This window comes from Bombus terrestris, chromosome 8 (genome assembly GCF_910591885.1).
Source record: "Bombus terrestris chromosome 8, iyBomTerr1.2, whole genome shotgun sequence".
Lineage (NCBI taxonomy): Eukaryota > Metazoa > Arthropoda > Insecta > Hymenoptera > Apidae > Bombus > Bombus terrestris.
In genome coordinates, this window is record NC_063276.1 from 9,884,480 (window position 1) to 9,905,865 (window position 21,386).

Below are 21,386 nucleotides of genomic sequence, written 5' to 3' on the forward strand. Positions count from 1 at the left end.
TACGATATAATTAATTTCGTTATTCCGCAATCGATCCGATGCAAGCATCACCTTGTTATCTCGAACGTAATTGAAACGAAAGAAATTCCCTTTTGTTGAAGTGCCCTCGCGACCTGCACGCGATAATTATAATTACGGGAATCGGAATCTAGATCGACACGCGATTCCGCGAGAAGTCGTTGCGCATCGGAGCATCTTTCTCCTAGAAAACCTAATGATTATTCGGAAAAAGAAGTTGAGGACCTTTCTGGGAAAAAGGTCTGTAGATTTATGGTAAATAGGATCCTGTTCGCGATTATTAGGGCTCTTAGAAACTGTCTTATACGAGAACCTTGAGATCATAGAATCTGCAGATAAGATAACACTCTGATATTAACTTAGATAAAATAACCCCAACTGATATTACATAGTTGGAATTAAAACTTCCAACTAGATTCACTCGATCCACCGTCTTATCCTGCGTGCACTTCTTTCAAAGGGCTTTTCGATTAAAAATATGTCGTCGAGGCTGAAATACTTATTCCGTACATTTATCGTGATCTAACATCGCGTTGACGGTCTAACTTTAGTATGGAAAGTTTGCTAGTGGAACGAGACGAGATTGAAGCGAACGCATCCTGGCTACGAAAATGTAGCGGCAGTCTAAAATAAAAGCTGGAGATTCACGGCGCAGTTGGCACACGGGTCGATTAATACTCGTATTAATAGTCGGCGTATCAGAGGCCAGTGTCCGCTGCTGTACATCAGTAGTATGAGCTTGAAAATATTCGAAGGTTCGGAATTTTTCACATTTTGCGGCGAACGTTTCGAACGCGGCATATTAGTTACGATACACGTAACACAAAATACCCAGGCCGCGGGGATATAGTTCGATATGTGTTACGGGTTTATCGAGGAATCTTCCCGGCGCATTTGCCGCGCTGTATCGCCGCATATTTTAGGTCAACGGATCTCTCCACCGTTCAAACCTCCTCGCTATTTTATTCCTTACTGTTACGCGGCACAAAATTGCGAGCCAGCTCCTCGGGTATTTCGTCGAAATTCGTGCGAAGTGTAATTAAAACGTGGGGCGGCACAGACAGCCTCTGCTCGTCTGCGTCCAACTATTGGAAATTTTTTCATTCGTTTCTCGACGCTAAAAAAATATTTGAACCTCGCATTTACCTTTCGATTATCATTCTCGAGTCAGCGTTCTTTTTAGCGCTAAGCTATTATGTCATTAATCCTTTCGCTGTAGTCTAATTGACCGTGTGCTGCGAGTTTTATGCCGCCGGGCAACTCACTTTTAAGCTTATATTCTCGTGACGCGACGATTTGTCAGAGTTTCTCGACTAAATTCGTCGTATCGTATTCGTCGTATTCGTTGCGGTATGACTGGATTTCCCACTAAATTAGCGAAGTCGTGGAAAAGCAGCCGGCGTCCCATATCTTGAAAGCATCGGCAAAGCCTATCGTTATAGCCGCGAACGCTCCATTTGCGAACGCTGAGCCGCTTCTGAAGGATTACGGTCGCGCGCATCCTCCAATATTCACGATAATGGCAGCGTGACGTAGAAACGCCGGGGAGTATTCACCGATCATATCGCGTGCAAATAGAATATACGACGAGCGGTTCCTAACCACTCGGTTTCAAAAAATTCGAAAGATCTTCAGTAATTTCGAATTCATCCGTTCGTCTCTATTTCACATAGCACCAATTTTTAAAACGCCACGTATTAAAACGCAAGTATCGCTTCTATGATCTACGACGATCAGACGATTCTGACCCCTGTCTACACCCACTCTAATTCTTTAAACTTTCAAATCCTTTTTTAACGCTGTTAAATAGCAAACGACAATAGGCTACGGTTCTGGTTGACATTAGCTAATTCAGAACGCCGCCCACGTTATTCCAGTTGCCGAATTTACACTGCGTGGGTGTCCCTGCACCTGACACTGTACGTGTGTTTCTCTCATGAAATAAATTAACACCACGCCAGTCAACCCGATGACGCCCGTCACTTGGAACATCTTCCTACTTCAATGAACCATTAAAAATAGTAAGCGTTACAGGTGTGCGCCAACTTAACAAACCGATATCTAGTCACGCGTTCCTCGACATACGTTTAATTACGGTTAATTGCACCATTATTATATCCGTTTAACAGGGAATTATGGTAGGAATAATCATCGAATCCAATCCGAATTATCGGAGCAGGTAGTGCGCACGCCTTTCCTTGGGACGAACGCCATTAATCTTTTCCCGAATGATCGATGCCTGATCTCCCATGTCGAATTTTAGAAGTAATTGCGCTCACGCACAAGGAGAACGATCAAGAAAAACATCCATCGTCCTCGCGACGTGGTCAGAATATAAAGAACCCAAAACTTGATATAATTCGAGAAAATACTCATAAAATCTTACACCTCTATCTGTTTATTTCCTTTATGAAATTATTTCGGCTAAGCGTTAGAGCAATCAACCGTAGGATCTGAATACCCAGCGATGAATGATACAATGAAAAGCTGACACCGCGATTTAGCCAATTCGCCAACTCCTTGGTAGTTGTAGAGAGCCGGTAGCGGATATTTTCGTTGATTTGCAGTAATAGGTATAAGCCTCAGCACACTCGGAGCTCCAGCTCGACCTATTGAATTAATAGCTCCAGAGAAATAAAGGAACGTTGCATGTTGGAAAACTTAGAGAAATACTTAGATCGCCATTGTGTACTCTTCGCGTTCTTCGTACATCACTCATACCCATCGATCGCATTAACGTTAACGATTCTGCAATTTTCATGTAATTCAGTCGTGTGGGTAGTCCAGAAGAAACTAACGAGTGGTAGAGTTTCGTTTAGCTCGAATCTAATGATCGGCGAGAGAAAGTAACCGATCATAGAGAGCTTAAGTCATGGGCGCCATTAATACGACGAGTGGGTCGTAGTAAGAAGGGCAAGTCATCATCTTGGAGATCGTAGTGCATCGTAATCACAAAGCTCGATTATCTTTCCTTCGTTCGATCCACAGAATCTCCGTGCCCCTCGCTCGGTAATAAAGGAAGTCCGCGAAGAAAGAGTTAATCGCGATTTCCTGACTGTCGATAGAGCGCGAAAAAAAGGGACGGCCCGGCTGTAAAATTACAACGTGCTCCCCTTCCTTCTTCTAAGTTTTAATCAGAACTGTGCGCAAGAAAGTAGACCTACTTTTTAGCTACCCCGACCAAACCTACGCGATTCGTCTGACCTTTCGCCTATGTCACGTTGTCTGAAGGTTAACGACAATCACGTATTGTCCGCGTCACTTTGTTCGCGATATCAACAGCGAGAGTGCGAACGCTGCACGGCAATTCCGTCGTCGGTGCACACGGGGACCATTAATAACGCTCGAGAAATCTGCTCGCCGATCTCTCGTTGTTTCATCTTTTAATGAAATTGCTTCTGAATTACCTTGACAAGGAGCAAGCACGGAGAGCCAGCGACGCGTTCAACTTATGACGAAAGGATCTCAACGACGGTTATCGCCATGAGAAATCTCCAAAGTGTTTTAACTCGAAATACATTCGGAGCACTGGTACGGCGAATCTTAGATTTCAGCGAGCTTGCGGGTATCCTACAGCCTTTCTGCAAGAGTTAAAACACTTTCATAGAAAGGCTGCGGGATACCCGCAAGCTCGTTGAAATCTGAAATTCACCGTACCAATAACCGCGCTTCGAATGTATTTCGTTTTCTTTGAAGTATATTTCGGGCTTTTCGTTGCACGCAACAATGGCCCGTTGCCGCTTTCTTTGTCCCATTATGCCTCCTCTGACGCTTTCGTCCTTTCTCCGTGCGCCAGACGACTTTTAAGGTGGATTCAGTCTTCGCGATGTGCGGATTTGGTTGACAATGGCCGCTGTTCAAAAGTAGCACGCCAAGACGAATCGTTTAAATTTCGATTTAAACGCGAATACTTGAGTATTATTCCCATAATATTATCTTCTGCCGCTTTTTTAAACACGCGCGAGAACATAGACGATTCATAATCCCTTCTAGACCTCAACAGGCGCTAGAATTATCACGGTATACCTATAAACTTTTACATTAATAATTGTCGGTGGAAGTTTCTATTCGCGACGATGTACTTTCTGCATTCGACCGATTCTTTCTCAAGTATATGGATGAAATCTTGTTTACTCGCTTTTACTTTAGCCCTCGGTAGTCCCAGTGTTAAGACGAGAAGATCTCATTTAAAAAGCACTGCGTCTAATCCACTTTGCGATATTTAATCAAGAAACCACGGCAAAGTTGATTGCGAAGCCCCCTTCAGAGTCGAACACACCTAACCAGAATTTCGCAAGTTTCAAATTTTCGAGATCAACGTTCCATTCAAAGCGCGAAATGTAATCGTTATCGAAAAGCGTAACGAGCGTAAAGAAGTATCGGCGAAGGACGAGGCACGAAGAAACTTTCGACGAGTGAAGTATTCCATCGCGAACATGTACGTCTTCGTTGATTCTAATTGACGCTCGTGTCATACACAAACAGCATGCACTACGAATAGATATTTAATGCTCAAACGAAGCTTTCAATAGGACACTACGGGTTCGGTTAGACATTGGTAGCGCGTGCAGCCGCCTCGGTTATTATCCCCTGTTAACTACAGTGGAAATATTAGGTCGTTCGATATATTCGAGCTGCGATGTGTATGTATGCACTCTTTGGCTGCTTTATGGGCACAAAACGATAAACATGCGAGATGATTAATCTTATGCAATGAAATTTAGTCTACAGATGCCGTTTTAGAGAAATAAATTCACTTATCGTGATTTTTCGCCATTGTCGAATTGCGTTATCCTGTAAGAAAATTCGATAATCGAATACGCGAAAAGTAAAGTAAATAACTTATCGTGAACGAGTAGTTAACTCTAAGAGCGTGGCGCCATTGGTGGATATCGTTAGTTAAGTAGACGCCCAAATATAAAATTCATAATGAATCAAATGAAAGAAACGGTTTATCGATTTAAGGTGCATTTATTAAAGTCCTGTAGGTTTCATATCGATTTGGTAATTTAAGGAAAATGAAAATAGTACGAAAGTTGAAAGCTTACAAATACTGAAGAGATAAGCGGCGCGAACTTACTATTTCAATCTTTGATATAATCGTTCGACCATTTATCTCCTGTCAATTTTCTATCAACGGATTAACCTAAATTTCGCAATTTGGAAAAAATTGAGAGAAGAAAATGGTATCGAGGCGCCTGCACGAATTTCCGCTCTAGCCTCGTGGCAACCTCTACTTTTAACGAAGCTTTCGAGACTTTTAAGAGGCTTCTAGTAATAATTCGAAAGCGTGACAAGCTATGACACAATCACTTACCAGCTCTCCAATATGCCGACGTTCGAGAAGTTTGGCGGAAAGCTCGCGGCCGCCATCGGTGGTCGTGGCTGTATCCTGTCTGTCCTGTCACTACCGGGACTGTTCACGGCTCTGTTGCGTTGCTGAAACGGAAGCAAAACGACTCATTAAGCTTCTAAAAGGCGAAGAATCTTTCAAAACCGTTATTAGCATGATGTTTGCAAGATTTTCAGTTAAAAGTACCGCCCTCGTGGACAACGACCTAGGACGCGGAATTTTCGCTGATTCGCGAGGAAAGGTTTCATGGATGCTCGTTAGAGAGGAGAGAAGAAAATTGACGGGTATAGTTAGAAGGGATGTCCGCGATACATTTTCCATTTAGCACTTAAAGCGTCGTTGGGAGATACTCGCGGAGGGGTGGCATACAGCCGCGACGAGAACTCGCGCCTTCCACGCTCTTCCTTTCTCGCATTATTATCTTTCTACTTTCGGCTGCGTCTGCGTCGCACCGGCACTCGGTATCGGTAATGAACGATCTATTGTGCTGGTAGGTGCTCTTTCAGACAGCAAAAGAGACGAGGTAAGGGAGGCGGGGGCAACTGGAGAACGAGAACGAAAACGAGAAAGAAAGGGGGAGAAAGAAAGAGAGAGAAAGAGAGAGAGAGAGAGAGAGAGAGCGATGGCATAGAAGAGGTATGAAAACGGCACTCGTTAATGGATTCCTACCAGACTCTTTCACCCGGTTTCTCCCTTTTCCTCCGTATCGGTCGATTTCTTTCTCTCTCTCTATTCCTTCGTTCCCTCACCTACTTTTATTTTTCCACCACCCGTTTCCTTCTCCCTTTCTCCACCGACTCTGCGTTCCTTTCTTTTCCAAGGGCCGGTTTTTATCTCGCGTTTTGCCCCGTTCTCCGTATGTTTTAGCGTCGTTCCTTCTCCGACGGCAGCTATTTTCTCGCTTTCAAATCGCGTCGTTTCTTTTTCCTCCGATCCGGGGAGCTTTTAACCAGCCGAACCAACAGCTAGCCGGGAGAGAGTTGTTACACGTGTAAGCTCAACTTCGTCCTTGTTGCGTGTATCATTATCGCGCGGCTACCTGATTGTCTGGCGGATACGTCCTCGGAAAAAGCCGGCTGAGCAAGATAAATAGGCAGATACGAGGGCTGGATGGATCGCTTTATTATGCTCAGTTAACGGGTCCACCGTGAACCGAGCCGACGACAGAAACACAGGGGAGGATTCTCTGTATCGTTGAAACACACGCGGAGACCGGGCAAAGGGGTGGAGAATAACGGAGAAGAATCGCGCGAAGAGCGTCGCAGTAGCCGAGCACAGAGAACCGACAGACTAAAAGAGAAGGGTGGACGCATCGAAAAAGAGAAAGGAAACGTAGAAGAGAAAAGACAAAGTAGAATAGAACGACAAAGAAGATTATGGATACCATTAGCGAGGATAGAGAGAGGAAGATTGATGTAGAAAAATAGAGCGTACGAGTAGGCGGAAAAAAGGGCGACGAAGACGAGAGGGAAGAAGAGAAAATTGTTACCGAGAGGAACCTTTCTAGGCAATGCTTCAGGCTGGTCTCGTACGCGGTCTATTGTTCTGCGTTCGGACTCGGTCGATATCGCGTTAAAATTGCAACGAGATTCCATTTTCGAACGACCATCATCGCGACGAATCGATGTCTGCCTGGTGAATCGCTTCTCGTCCCTTTTTTTCAACTTAAGTCTTTTCCTTTAGACAGTTCAAGAATAAAATGTAAAATTGGAAACCATCGGAGAACACGATAGATTACCATTCATTTCAGCCAGATTTTTCTTCGACTGATTAAATGAAAACGATTTGCAACTAAGTATTCGCAGTCGCTAAACGTCCGCGAGAAACAAACGCGCGAAGAGCTTTCTACATAAAGCTTTCAAAGGGTGGTTGGTAATTCAAGAACGTCGAAATAGATTTCACACGAGCAGCATGCAAATTCCACGCAGCCTGGAATGTTTGTCGGTGCGATCCAAATTAACCGACTAATGGGGAAATTATTTGGCAGATTGCGCTATCCTACGTCATAACAAATGGATCATCCACGAATTTCGCGAGAAATTCGTCGTGTTCGGGATCGCCTTGGAGGAGAAGCATTAATCCTGGATCAGCGTGGAACAAGCTTAAATCGATTGAGACGAATTCCTTCTCTGTATCAAATTCGAATCATCCTACGCGAAAGTTCCCCTAATCGCATTCGAATTCTTCGTAAATTTCTACAAAACAAAAAAGAAAGAAAGAAAAGAAAATAGGAAATATACCGTGTTTCTGCCAAAAAAATCAAAAGTCTAGTTAATATCGCGACAATAGATAATTTTGAAATATTCACGAGGATGGGACTGCAAGTGTTTGCAACAATACCATCTTTTCCTGCGTTTCAATTTATGGAGTTGGGTGTGGAGTGTCTTCTGAACGGTTCGAATAGTATTATAACACTAAATCGAATATTAAAACTATTCGCGATATGCTATGGATATTGTCGCACGTTGACGATAGATCATCGATCGTAAGGCCGATCGTAAGCGAAAGGTTGGAACGCGAGCGTGGAAAAGCTCGAAGAGCCGAGTTCTCGTCGACGAGTGGACCGAAAACGGGGCTTGAAGGGGGTGGTACTAATTAGCGGGAACATTGGAGAACGCTGGGAACGCGAGAAACGGGGCGACTGGATGGAGAAAGCGACAGCCACGAAATTCGTTGTCATCGATCGCCGGCATTGTCCGCCGCCATTGTTTGTCGGCTCGCGCGTCGTTGATAAGGGTTGCGATTCGCGTTTCGTGGCATTATCTTTGGAGGATAGTTGGCGAAACGGGGGAGGCTTCTTTGTTCGAGTCATGGTTCATCGATCGCTTTGAAACGCGCGCTCGACTTCCGGAATTAATTGGAGAACATTGTGTCCAATCGGGGGACGCCTAGTCGAGCCTTTTTGGATTCGATAGGTTTTATCATCTATCATTACGAGTCATTCCAACAACTAAATCTAATAGCGAATAGCGAAGGCTGGTCACATTCTGGTCTCACGTTTCCTCTAATCCAAGTTATATTTACTTTTATCATTCTACCAAACTTTGAGTAATAAATCAAGCGATTGTATGAGAATTTTTCCATACGATAAAATATTTGTGATCAGCCTTCTCTGGTCAAGGATTAAACATTGAACAAATAATAAAAGAGATCCGATATTTTTTTTCTGGCTTTGATTATCCGAGGAAGTATTTACCGAAGTAAAGATAAAACGGTAAGCAAGATAAGGAAAAGTCGACAAGTTTCTAGACAGCGCTGTGTTCGTGATGGATTCACAGCGTTCGATGCGATCTCGGGGCAATAATTCGAATTCTCCATAACTCGGTTCGGAACTCGTTTGCGTGTATCCTCGCTGGACCACCAACTTCCGAAATGAAGTTCTATCGATCGAACGACACGCATACATACAAACACGTATATCGAACAGCGTCCGTTCTCGGATTAATTAACATCCTAGGAGACGATCCACTGCATATGGATGGAACGAATCCATTCGCGGATGAGAAGGTTTTCTTCTTCTTCTATGTACGTATCATACATCTAAGATGTATACTTACATCGATTACATCCGGTATTTAAGAATCAAGTATATTTCATACTGTGGCGGCACACGAGCACGGAACTTTCCAACGGCTTCGCGACACAAAGCGCTATATCTTCAAAGCGTAAGACCGACGTGCCTAATGTGCCATCGATATCCCTATGGTTCTTCCGCCGAATGTTTGGAATTTTGAAATGTTTGGAATTTGGAATGTTTGCGCGGCAACCGCCGCGGTACATCTAATAAACGCGTGTGTAGTAGGGATATCGAAGGGCAACTAAGAAAAGAATCCGTTTGGTTTCGAACAAAGAGTCATTCTGCCTCAAGTCGCGAAGTGCGAAAGGTTCAGTATCATAGCGAAGCAAACACAAACCGAGATACGCGATTGTAAACTCTCGATGATTAATCATAAGTGTGAATCGTATAAATTGTTGACTCGTTGATTGTTAATAGTAATAAACTTTTTGTTAAACATCGGAGTATTCCTTCCACACCTATCACGACATACCACCTCAATACGACCTTCGTACGATCAAAAACCAGCCAAAACCTACACAAAAACAGTGCAAAATGACTCAACGGATCGCAGCTGTTATATCGGAAAGTTAATGTATCGCAACATCTTGATAATTCTATTCTTATTATAGATATAGTAGCGTAGGAAAACTGGCAGCTACCCAAATGAAACATCTGATCGGCCCAGTTCGAAATAGATGATCTACGGGAGGTGAAAATAACCAAATGAGAAGTCTTTGAATTTCCAAATCGTTCGATTTCATGACATTTAGGAAAAATGCTATGTTACGGAATGAAATGTTCCATCGAATTATTAAATTACAGGGAAATATTACGCGGAGATTGTACGGGAATTAAATATTTGCCTGAGCGCGATGATCGATCGAAGGACGAAAACGTAGTGTAACGAAGCGTAAGATTTCGTTTGGAAGCATAGCGCCACGATGTCTGACCACTACATTCCCTGTCTACTTACTCCTACTCCGTTGCGTCACGCGACTCTGAACAATCCCCACCGTGGCTATCAGCAAGCACACTACCGAATAGCTTCATAGACCGAGGTATCCAAACCGAGTCGAGAATCCCATCAGGACACGTTTCGACGATCTTCCATCAAGACGATCGAACAACGATCATTATTTGCCACTTTGCACCTATTCAAAGATGGTTAGAAACTATCAGCGTTTTGTGAAGTGAGCGATAAATGGAAGTACAATGGTTTAACATCATCGGAATTAGCGTAAAATACGCTGTTTTTAGATCTCTGTAAGCAATTACGTTGCCTCGGGCTGAATTAATAAGTTGCGACTGTGTAATAAGTTGACGTAAGATTCAGGATAAATAATTTAGAAAATAATCGTTTCCTTATTAATCCGCAACTAGTACGATAGTCGTTCTAAATTACCACTGAAATAAAAGTTCCTAGGCTTTCATACATTTCATCTTATCGGTTGCAAATTAAGAAAAGTTCAATCGGATCTTGAATTATCCAAACAACTTTCTAAAAATATTCTAGCATAAAGCGGGCAGACAAGGCGGTTAACCACCGATGTACGATAAGACAATCGATCGAAAAAAAAAAATGTCAAGAGCTGTGATTCGTAAAAATCGAACCGGTACTGCCACTGCTACTCGAGCAACCTTTCACCAATAGCGCGTTATTGCAACGGGCCGATTATTATTTTCCTAGCGCAGAGAATTTACAGACCGGTTATCGATCACGTCTAACGCACGAGTACACAACCTCCTTGCAAACTTAATATTCTCGACGAACTCGTTCTTAGAAGAACGAGAGATTACGTTAGTATACGATTCCTAAAATCAATGAACGAAAAGAGTCTGCGAAAGAACCAAATAGAAAGTTCGCACGAGTGCATAGATTCGCTATTACATGCAACTAGAGGCTTTCTCGCGGGGATTAGTTATAGTCAATCAATGGTTCGATCTCCAAAGGATGTTGCATTAAGTGACGCAGTTAAGTAACACGACAGTTGAGCACTTTGTAGTTTATATGATACTGGTTAAATATTCATTAGATTTGTAGTTTATGACGTACAGGTTTGTTATGTAGAGAACGACCTCCTGCACCTGTTGAAGCGAGACATGCTCGTATCTTTAATGACTATGGGTATCTCTCGTTCTTGCATTCAAATTACATTCTGCCGAAGCGCGACCCAGCAGGCAGCTGAGTTAAAGGCAACTCAAATATCTAGAAATTATATTTATTGGAAGAGAAAGAATGGGTTTCATATTCTGAATATAAAGCACGTTTCAAAAGATAATGTAATTTCTTGATCTACAGATCAATAAATTAACGGGAATGGGATGCTAGGAAAATGGAAAATGGATAATCGATAACTGTGTCAATCGAGGGAGTGGTAAGAAGAGGAGCATGGAAGATGCAAAAAAGTGTAGCAGCTTATGAGAAGCTTTAAGAGGAAATCGCTTGCGATGCAAATCTATCCGTGCAACTTATATTCTCTTCTTTGTTTTTATTTTCTGGTCATCATCAAATGGGGTTGTACGGGCGCCAGGATGACTGCCGCCCTCCCCCTTCACAAACTATCTTTTGGTAATCTTCCAAGCTAACTTCCGGCTGGTTGGCCAAAGTTCAACGTGTTAAGTTACGTTCATATCGACACGTATCTCTGCCTCGCGAAATAAAAATATTTAGAAAGAAAGCTTCGGATTTGGCGGATCAAACGATGTAGAAATATCTTAAATACATATTGCCGAATTGCCGATAAATGTCTACGCGATCTGTCGCGATTGAGCTATAGAATTCGTAAACAATCGATAAACGACGATAATCGAGGAAGCGAGTGCCCAAGTATCAATGGAACATGATATAGAAATTTTATTCGGAAATTTATTCGTTCGGACGTTCGATCCGCTTATTCGAATGTTTAATAAGGAAGGTAAATAATAGATTATCCCTAATCTTATCTTAACCTTTATCGCGATGCAGTTCGATTGAAAGAAACGTCGTAAAATCGCGAGCTTGTGTAGAGAGATGGTCAGGGTTGAACTGCGAGATTTCTGCGACCCTACGAAGGAAACTCGAGCAATATCGAAACGACGTGTAATAAATTTCCGCGTGTTTAAATCGGAAAGTGGGGATGAGTTCGTCGACGTCGGTAATGTCAAGTCTGACCGTTTAATCGTGCCAATTAATTCGAGAGTAATCCAATTAGAAAGCTGAGAATTAATAAAGTTCACAGAGTGCGCTGACCGTGCGTCTGATTTCTATTCCATTCCACCCTTTCTTTCGCGTTTCGCGCATTGCCTTTGGTAACATTAACCGAAAAGCGTTAGCCTGAATCTTTCGTTGAGATAAATTCTCAACATATAAAATAGAAAACATATATCGTCGGATTCACGAAAGTCTAAACGAACAGCGTGAGAAAAGCATTCGAGAAATGCGGAACGAATTTCACTGGCGAGTCGAAGAAGCGAAACGGCGCGGAGTTCCGCGAGACACGAACGGTTGTCTGGCTCGGGTTAGGTGCACAATTTACATGGGAAAAAGGAGCAAGGAGAATCCTGAGAAGATCGCCAGAGAGAGAGAGAGGGAGAGAGAGAGAGAGAGAGAGTAGTCGGTCCGGCAATTCCCGAGCTGAATACGGTGAAACGCGTACGAAAAAAAGGTCAAAAAGCGAAGCAGAAAAGCCGGAAAGGATCTTGCGATCGTATTCGAGCGGGGAGGATCTCGCGGGTGCTTGTGTCTTCCGCTTCACGTAGCGCACTCAAAATCTAGGTTACAACGTCGAGTGGCTTGTTTTTCTTCCTTTCTTTAGTTTTCTACGGAATCAATTTCGTCAAGAGCCAGACGCCTGTTACTTCTTTTCCGACTTCTTCACGATGACACGATAATCCCACTATTATGATCTTACAGTTTCTACCGACCGTGCAAAGGTAGGATTACGTATCTTTTTAACAAATTTAGCGATGAAGTACTGCAAAATATTTAAAAAGTATTCTTCGTTAAAACCTTTTCAACTATATAGAATGAAAAAGATTTCTAAATAATCTCTCGCACCGCTTTCGTCGATCAAATGAAATAAATTTCACGTAGAACGTTAGAAAGATTGAAATTTAGAACCATTAGAGCCAGTTCACAGCGTATGGAAACAGAAGCGAGAATAAGTAAATTTCCGCATTGAGCCTGTTCGACTTTGAAACACAAACCAAGCAGATTTCAACTCACGTTCGATCTGGTTTTTACCGATATCCCGTGGTCAACGAGATTGGCACGGTGCCAGGGATAGCTTTAAAACAGTGGAAATATTTTCAACGTGGATTTCCTTGTTTTTACAAGACAAAACAGCCAAATATGCCTTCTGCACACTTTCGTATTTGTACCAATGACTCACTTTGTCGTAGAATGTATACGTTTGCGTGTCTACCTTCGTTTTTCATCGCGAGCATCCAACTCAAGTAACTGTCTACAGTTACTTGTTCAAGGGAATAAACCGAACGACTGAGAATAAAAACTAGACTCGCTCGTTCTAAGAAATGAAATTTCACTCACATTTTATTACCGTTATCTTTGTCGCTATGGCGCTTTAGAAACTGAAGGCATTTTTGGCATTCACAACGACACAGTTTCCGATAGTAGGAAAATTATACGCGTATGAACATTGAAATACTTTATATGATTAATTATAACGTGTCAAATACAGATGAAAATAAACACAAGTCTATATTACAGAGAATTAAACGAACGATTATATGACCTCATGATTATTTTACCACGGTAATGAAATTTTAATCAAGATTCATGAATATTTTCAACAATATCGAGTATCCGCTCCTATAATTTATGTATATATGGAAACAGGGTGAGGGAATCTATCACTATGCAAAGTTCCTTCTTCTTCCTGTATACAAAATTTATTCGTGTACTCCCTTTGTTAATACAGTATGTATCTTGTTTTCTAACTCTTGTTTTCTTCTTTTCTTTAATTAAATGTAATTCAGGATAATAAACAGTATGAGTTACTTACATCATCTGTTAATTATAATAGTAATATTTGACGGTCTGAAAGCCTCATAGCGAAGAGTTAATACGAGTAGAAGCTTGAGCGTCTCATTGGTAATTCCGAGGACTGAAAGTCGTAAGGCGAACGCGATCGAAGTCGGAAGAGGGCGATATGTCGTGGATGTTATAGCCATTAAGACGTATCGAGAGTACGGCTGGAGACTATAAATGGTAAGTTGCGCCGTCGACGTTGCGGATCGCGTCCACTTTCTCTATCGCCTTTGACTAGGAAGTCGTAAATCCCCTTTACTATTTACATCAATGTATATCTACTTCGAAACGAAGCAACCGCATGATGTTTTACGCAACTCGACGCGTGTATAGTACGGGTTACAGCTCGCTCGCTAACCCGTTCCGATCCGAAGAATTTCGCAATTTAATATGTAACAGCGAGTCTAAGTCGTAACTTATCGGCGATCTTATTGGAAAATGCTGCTAGTGTTCGTACGGATTATATCATTGTACTGAAATTATATCTCATTCGTACAATGCATACTTCGAGTCTGTTTTTACGTGAATAGCCACGCGGTTGAATATTCATCGCAATTTTGGGAATAGTTTATTCGAAAGTGTAATGATATTAACTTCCATATAAATAAAAAATCTTGCGAATCATGCGCTTGCCTGTAAGTAATGAAATAGTTTACAATAACATATCGTATAAATTGTGTTCTTGTGAATAAGAACGTATCACGAAGTACACTGTTTCTCCGATTATACCGATCAAACGAGTCAACGAACGAAACGAACACGTGGGCAAACCAGAATGGGCACGGTTTCTCGTTGGCCATGGCTGGTGTATCGCTTGTACGTCTTCCATATAGTCCTTCTCTTTTACAGAGTCAACCAGCTGAAAAACGATTAAGTTACACATCTTAATGGATTTTCCAAGCGTGCCACGTTTCCTTTGATTCTGTCTGTAAATCGTATTAGCTTCCATCGATATTTCCTTTCCAACTTTCATAGCTATTCATGTCACGAGTATGTGCATCGAAAGGTTAAATCTTTAATTTATGATCGTGCTACAATTACGATACGTTTCATTTTTTCCATTTATAATATCGAATATATGGTTTCCTCTATCCATGTTAGTTTAACGATATCGAACGAAGCAGCAATTCCCAAACATTCTAACAATATCTTAACAATTTTTTAGATTTACCTCGTTTTAAAAATGTTTTCCATATGACAAATGTTTAAACAAATACCACGAGTCAGCCTATCTTTTGCAGTGACGTCACCGCTTTTTTCTACTCGAGTCCAGGAAAAAGACCGATTATCCTAACGAAGCAGACTCAAGCAGGAACAAGGAGAGACGTATATTTTCTTGGCAAGGAAAAATTAGGATCTTTAAGCCGCAGCTTCGGTCCAGTCGAAGCGTGTTAAAGGCGAACGGCTACCGTGAACGATCCTTACGGAATGTCGGGTAAATGTTAGGGAACGGAACAACGTTCTGGCTGACTTTTGTCGGAAGTATTATCGGGTCGAGTTAGCCAATAATTGACATGGCATTTATGTCGAGGCTAAGAACATTATCGGCGATTTTGCCGTATCGAACGTCTTCGTCGACTTTTATGGATGACAATGTAACTACGTCATAACCCAATTTGCCCTCCGTCAATTCTTTACAGCCTCCATTTATCCACCGGCGATGTAGATAATTGTACGAAGCACGTTGATTTTCACGATATAGACAAAGGTACGAGCGTTTTTCGCGGGCGAAGAAAGCGTATCTACGATTAAGATTTTCAGTAAATGGGTACACGTTAAGTGGAGTAGTTGGAATACTAATGAGAAGTAGATACTTAATTAGGAATTTCAGAAAACGACGAGGCAATTGGAAGATGGAACGAAATCAGTGTCCATGCGGTACTCGACATTAATTAACATCTGAATTATCATAGTTTGCGTTGAATGAATGTGGTGCACATCCGCGATTACTTACCAAGATAGGAGAACATTCGTTCAGCACGCGACGTTATTACCTAACTAATTATTATCGTGCCTTATTTCTATTCGCGTGAAATGCAGTTTCGTCGTTACATTGCTAAATCACAATTCTCTTCGCTTCGTTCATAACGAGGTTACTATAAAAATCTATAACTACGTTTAGCCGTGTCAACGTCTAAGGGTAATTAAAAACCTTTCGTCATTTCAGTCGATTCAGCATATCGGTGCATGGCCCCAACTGATATAAAAATTCGAGATTCGAAACAGAGCTACGAACCGTTATTGAATTAATCACGTACGACTGATAATACCGCAATCTCGCGATATAGTAACAAATCGTAAAGGCAAAGCGATATGAAATTGCTTGGAAGAAGAAGCATCAGATAATGTGGTTGTTACGCGAAAGTCTGAGTATGATATGCACGGTTAACGTTAATCTTTCATAGAGAAAGCAAGAACTTGTTCTGGAGGAATTCAGCCGAATCCCACTGCCATTGTATTTGGCGAGCAAACTTAGATAGAGCAATGTCCCGTAAAAAGGAGCCTCGAGACCGGATTTGGACTGAAACTAGAATAATTATCTCCTCGAAACATAGTTTATGCGCATTTCCACGCGGACTAGCCATATTCCAGAAAACGAGCGGGCTAAGTAAACGCTTATCAAATTCTCAAGCACGTATAATACCTAATTAAATTCCAGAAGATATTCTATCGCGCGGATAAGACCGAAAAGAAGAAAGATGTTCGAACAGGCGTAAACGCTCGAGCGTGGCTTAGCTTAATTCGACGCATCACACATAGGTAGCGTAGCGTACACGAGGCTTTAATCTCTTGACCCCGACATCCAACCAGCGTTGGTATGCTTTCACGTGCCACTTAATTTCATACACGCCGAGGCTTTGAATTGTGTCAATGAGTCCTTACTTTTTCTTTTTTTAAAAAAAAATAAAAAAAAAAGAAAAAAAGAGAAGGTCAGAGAGTGATGCCTTTTTCTTGTTTTTATAAAACGAGCAGTCTTTAGATCTGAATTTTATCTATACAGCCATCGAGAAAAATAGTCGAAACTTACGTACTTTTCTTCAAGATGATTTAATGTTATTTCATACGGACGAACGATATTTCTAGTTCGGCATCGATGATTTTACAAGATTTAAAACTGTATTCTGCATTGCGTACTCACGATGTATCTTGGCTACTTGAAAGCCAAGTTTTCTTTCGGAAAAACGAGCAAAGTTTGTTCCAAGATTGGTGGAACGCCCGCTCGTCCGAGCATCTCGGTATAATTTATCGAAAGTGTCCGTTTATAAGGAATACGCGAAAGAAAACGTCACGGGGGATCGTGGACGGTCCGATCTCGGCCAAATTAGACCCTGCAATTTGAACCTTGGCCAAATATTTAATCCCTTGGTACGATGATACCGGGAAATCCTTGGATCGATCTTCGAAAGAGCCATACTTAAAATTTACCTTTCACTTATAATGGCCCAATAAAAAGTACTCGCATTTACCCTCTATTTAATCTAATGAAGCGAATCCCGACCATTTGCATGAAAATTCTACCAAATAATACGAAATTTAATATAGTTGCATGCGATTGATTATGTGCAGATGTTACAATAAACAATAAATACAATTGCACGCAAATACGTTTCGTAGCCACTGCACGATAAACCAGATAGAAATAAGAATGAAAATAATCTTCGTTGTTTCAACGAACGATCCTGTTCCATCGTCAGGTTGGATCAATCGCGGTGCAAGAAAACAAGATGTGTAATTACTTTGCTTCTGATGATGAAACCGCAGACGAACACGCAGGAATTCCACAGAAATGTTTTTTTTTTTGTTCGTCGACGTCGGGGAATGTGCACGGTAGCACAGAAATCCCCGATGAAAATCTTTTAATGTACCTTGTGTAGTCACGAACCGCTCGGTGGAGCAATACACGCCAGACTTTTTCATTCTTCGCCAACAAAGAGATCGTGTTGCATGCGCCGTGTGCCATTTGCTGTCTTCAAGGGGATGCACGGCTGCGACTGAGGACGAGGAAGGGGATGAAAGATCGAAAATAGTGGAAACACGAGTCTGTGAAAAACCCGGACTGTTTTGCGCCGAGATAAAGACGTCAGCTAAAGATAAATCGAGTCCGCGCAACTTACAGTGGCGTATCGTCGCCAATCCAATTTTTCGATTATCGATTTCTTCCAATTTCCTTGTCAAATTCATCGACTTTATGCGAAGCCATAAATCCATACAAGAACCGTTATATTACCCAGGATGTTCTAAGATTACATAATAATCTATAATCGTAACTTTGTATTCCTTTGCATCTCTAACAAATAACCCACACGAGAGGCTGATGCAATTACAATTAACGAGACAACAATTTTAATTAATTAAATTAAAGGAGAAAACATTTACGATTTCTAATCTCTGTTTCACTTCTTTTATGTCCATAGAAACTTGGCGATCTGCCGACCTAGCGTTGACCTGTATCACTGGAAAGTAGTAACGCCATCTGCTCCGCACGCTAAGTATTCTTTCGTCTATGGATCATTTATAGCTTCCGGTTGCGTTTCCATTTTGTTACCGCGTAAAAAGAATCGGGTAAACTTTTTGCTGGTCAGAGACATATCGTTCGTATTCTACGAAAAAATTTCTGAAGAATAAAGAATGGGATTTTCGCAGCGAAAGAACTTTTTCGTTGAGCGAGTTACGCCACTGATTGCGTCACGAGACCATTTCATCCCTTTCATCTTGTCTCCTCACTCGTTGACGTCGTTGTGTCTCCGCGAGTCTCCTCGACCTCCTCGACGGCTGTTTTTTAGGTTCACCGACGGGAACCGAGCAAGACAGATTCTCGACATTTCCGCGACATAATTTTCCTTGCATGTACCTTGCATCCCCATTATCTTTTCCTCTACAGAGGCGCCGTTCTCTATCCTTTCCCCCTCTGTAATTTTAATCCAGATTTTCGCTCCTTTTCACGTGTTAGTCGATCGTGTTGTCGCCACTATTTTGTTACTTTTTCTCTTTACATTTTATAGAAACATTTTCTATCATAAAAATTTGTTGTATCTTCGTTATTTTCATACAAGATGGCAGAAAGACTTGCTTCGCTTTATTTTCAAGATTTCAAAATTTATATACATAATAAAACAATTTGAAATGACAGCTTTCTGTTTGGGAAAATTATTTCGTTTATTACTTTTACAAAGCCAAACTGGCTCAGGTAAAAAGAGCGACAGATTTGTTCGATTTATGCGATAACCGGATTCCCAAAGAGTATTTCTTTCCTCCTTTTTTTTAAACATTCACATTCGCAATCTATTTTATCGCAGATTTGCAAAGTATAATTGCGAGACTCTCAGCACCAGCGAGCAAGCGAAATGAAAGGCGAAATGAGAAGGTTGGAGCTGTTCTCAGCTAACTGCGAACGCGTCATACTTTTATCACCGGAATGAAATTATGTTGTTTTTTCCTGCTACCGCGCGTTCGTTGTAATCCAGGCGATTTCTCAACCTGGGTATAAAGGTTAATCCGAAGCGGAGAAAGGAAGCGTGAGAACGTTTTCGTTGTAAAACAAAAGAGGAAACATGGAAAGTTGATACGCCGCGACATGAGTAACTTAGTTCTGAATTATTTCGGTAACGAATACTGAACAAACACGGACTATATGATTACATAGGAAGAACACGATTACATACGAAGAACAACAGGGGATCAGTCGTTTTATCAACCGACTTTCCGAGGAAACCTCGAAACCTCCAAGATTTCGAGCTCGGAGTTAGCTTATTCTAAAGATTGGTACATGGAGGGCGATATCTGATACCAGAGGTGCGATTAATGTTTTGTACTGCTAGCTTTTTCTCATTTAGCCACGATCTTAATTATTCTCTGTATCTATTTCGTAAACCGTCTTGAGCCGAAAAATGAGAAACAGAGCTCGAAAAGGAACATCAGAGAAAAGACAGAGAAAGAGAGAGAAAGAGGGGAAGTAAATAAGCGCGAGTACCAACAACCAGCCGATGACCTACTATTGATGGTTTGTAGACCTGTATCTAGCTACGTACTGGTACAATGAAAACTATTGCAACTCAAGACGAGCCTGGAAGGAGAAAAAACAAAATGAGAGAGAGAGAGGGAGAGAAAGAGAGAGAGAGAGAGAGAGAGAGAAAGAGAAAGAAAGAAATGGAGACGAGGAAAGAGACAGAGAAGCCAAGAGAAGAAAGAAAAGGAGAGACAGCACGGTTCTTTCTTCCACGACGAAAAAACTGTGTCGCCTATTGTCGACCGGTACCCATCGTGGAACAATCGCGATAATGAGAAAGCTACGCAGCCGAAGAGTTTCGTTCTTTTCTCTCTTTTTCTCCGGCTGTGTAACATAGACTTTCTGCACGTTTTTCGTTTCGGCCTTCGTATCTCCAGCCTCCTAGCTGCCCCCACGGAATCGCCGGCCTTCCCTTTGTCTTTCTGGCCCTATGATTTTCATCGTCGTTGCTACTGGCACACTAGTCTAGCGATTACTTTAAATAAAAATCGAAAGGAACCGCAACTTTCTCCATCGATCGACGTTCCCATTCTCCTCGACGCGACGTTCAAAACGAAGAAACAAACTGCGTATAGAGACGTTTAAGAGCATAATGGGGGACGAGAATAGCGTATACAGAATATTTCAAGATGCAGTGAACTATGTGCGAAGACTGGCCGAAGAATAGACACTCGGTGCAACTATTTAGCACCTATCTTCAGTATGAGTAAATACACGCGTTTTAAGAGTCAATGACGCACAGCGCGATTACACGTACGATTACACGTATAGCATCCGTTGAACTTCAAACTTGATCTTCTCAAAAACCAAGCGTTGAAAATCTGACGTTTTGATAACGGGATGATGTGCGAGGTGCATCGTACAAATGGAGAATCGATCAACGTTACGATAAATATCTCGCAAGTAAAATGAAGAGCAACGCGTGATACGGTGATTCAATTTCTTACGATTTGAATAGGAAATGAAAGATTGACGGGTGACCGCGTGCGCCAGACCGAGGCGTTGAAAGAAAAATGCGATTCTAAAAATATTGAAAGCGATGTTCGCGTTAAGGATTACATAAAGTGTAAAACAAAAATGGTCGAGTATGCCGAGCGCCGTTCAACGGAAGCCAGACGAAGTCTAAGTTCCAAGTTTAGCCAGCTGACGCAGTTTAGCAAGGAGACACAGGTCCGATTCGCTTCGTATGCCTGTTTCTATAATACTAAACATAGCGTGGAGAGTGATGCTCGTTTTAGGAAAAACGCGGCTCTCCAATCCCACGTCGATTTTCGATTAACACGTTCACCGATTGGACGATTATAACTTCCGCACTATTTCTATACATAGAAATACATTTTACTTTTTTAAAGTTCTTTAATTAGATCGCTACACATTCGATTTTCACCTACATCTGCGGACGTATACGCAAATTTATATT

At 41.7% G+C, this 21,386-nt stretch overlaps 1 protein-coding gene across 12 annotated transcripts in view; it reads right to left on the reverse strand.

The window, feature by feature from the left end:
- Window positions 1-21,386, reverse strand: part of LOC100644427 (RNA-binding protein Musashi homolog 2) — a 122,332-nt gene that overhangs the window by 59,610 nt on the left and 41,336 nt on the right. For 11 of the 12 annotated variants that reach the window (XM_012319892.3, XM_012319891.3, XM_012319893.3 and 8 more), the window contains one exon: window positions 5,336-5,457. In XM_012319892.3, the coding sequence (XP_012175282.1) occupies window positions 5,336-5,391 (56 nt within the window). In that variant the 5' untranslated portion in view covers window positions 5,392-5,457. Of the gene's footprint in view, window positions 1-5,335; window positions 5,458-8,928; window positions 9,716-21,386 lie in introns of those variants that run through there. The other variant, XM_048407984.1, reaches the window with a different exon arrangement.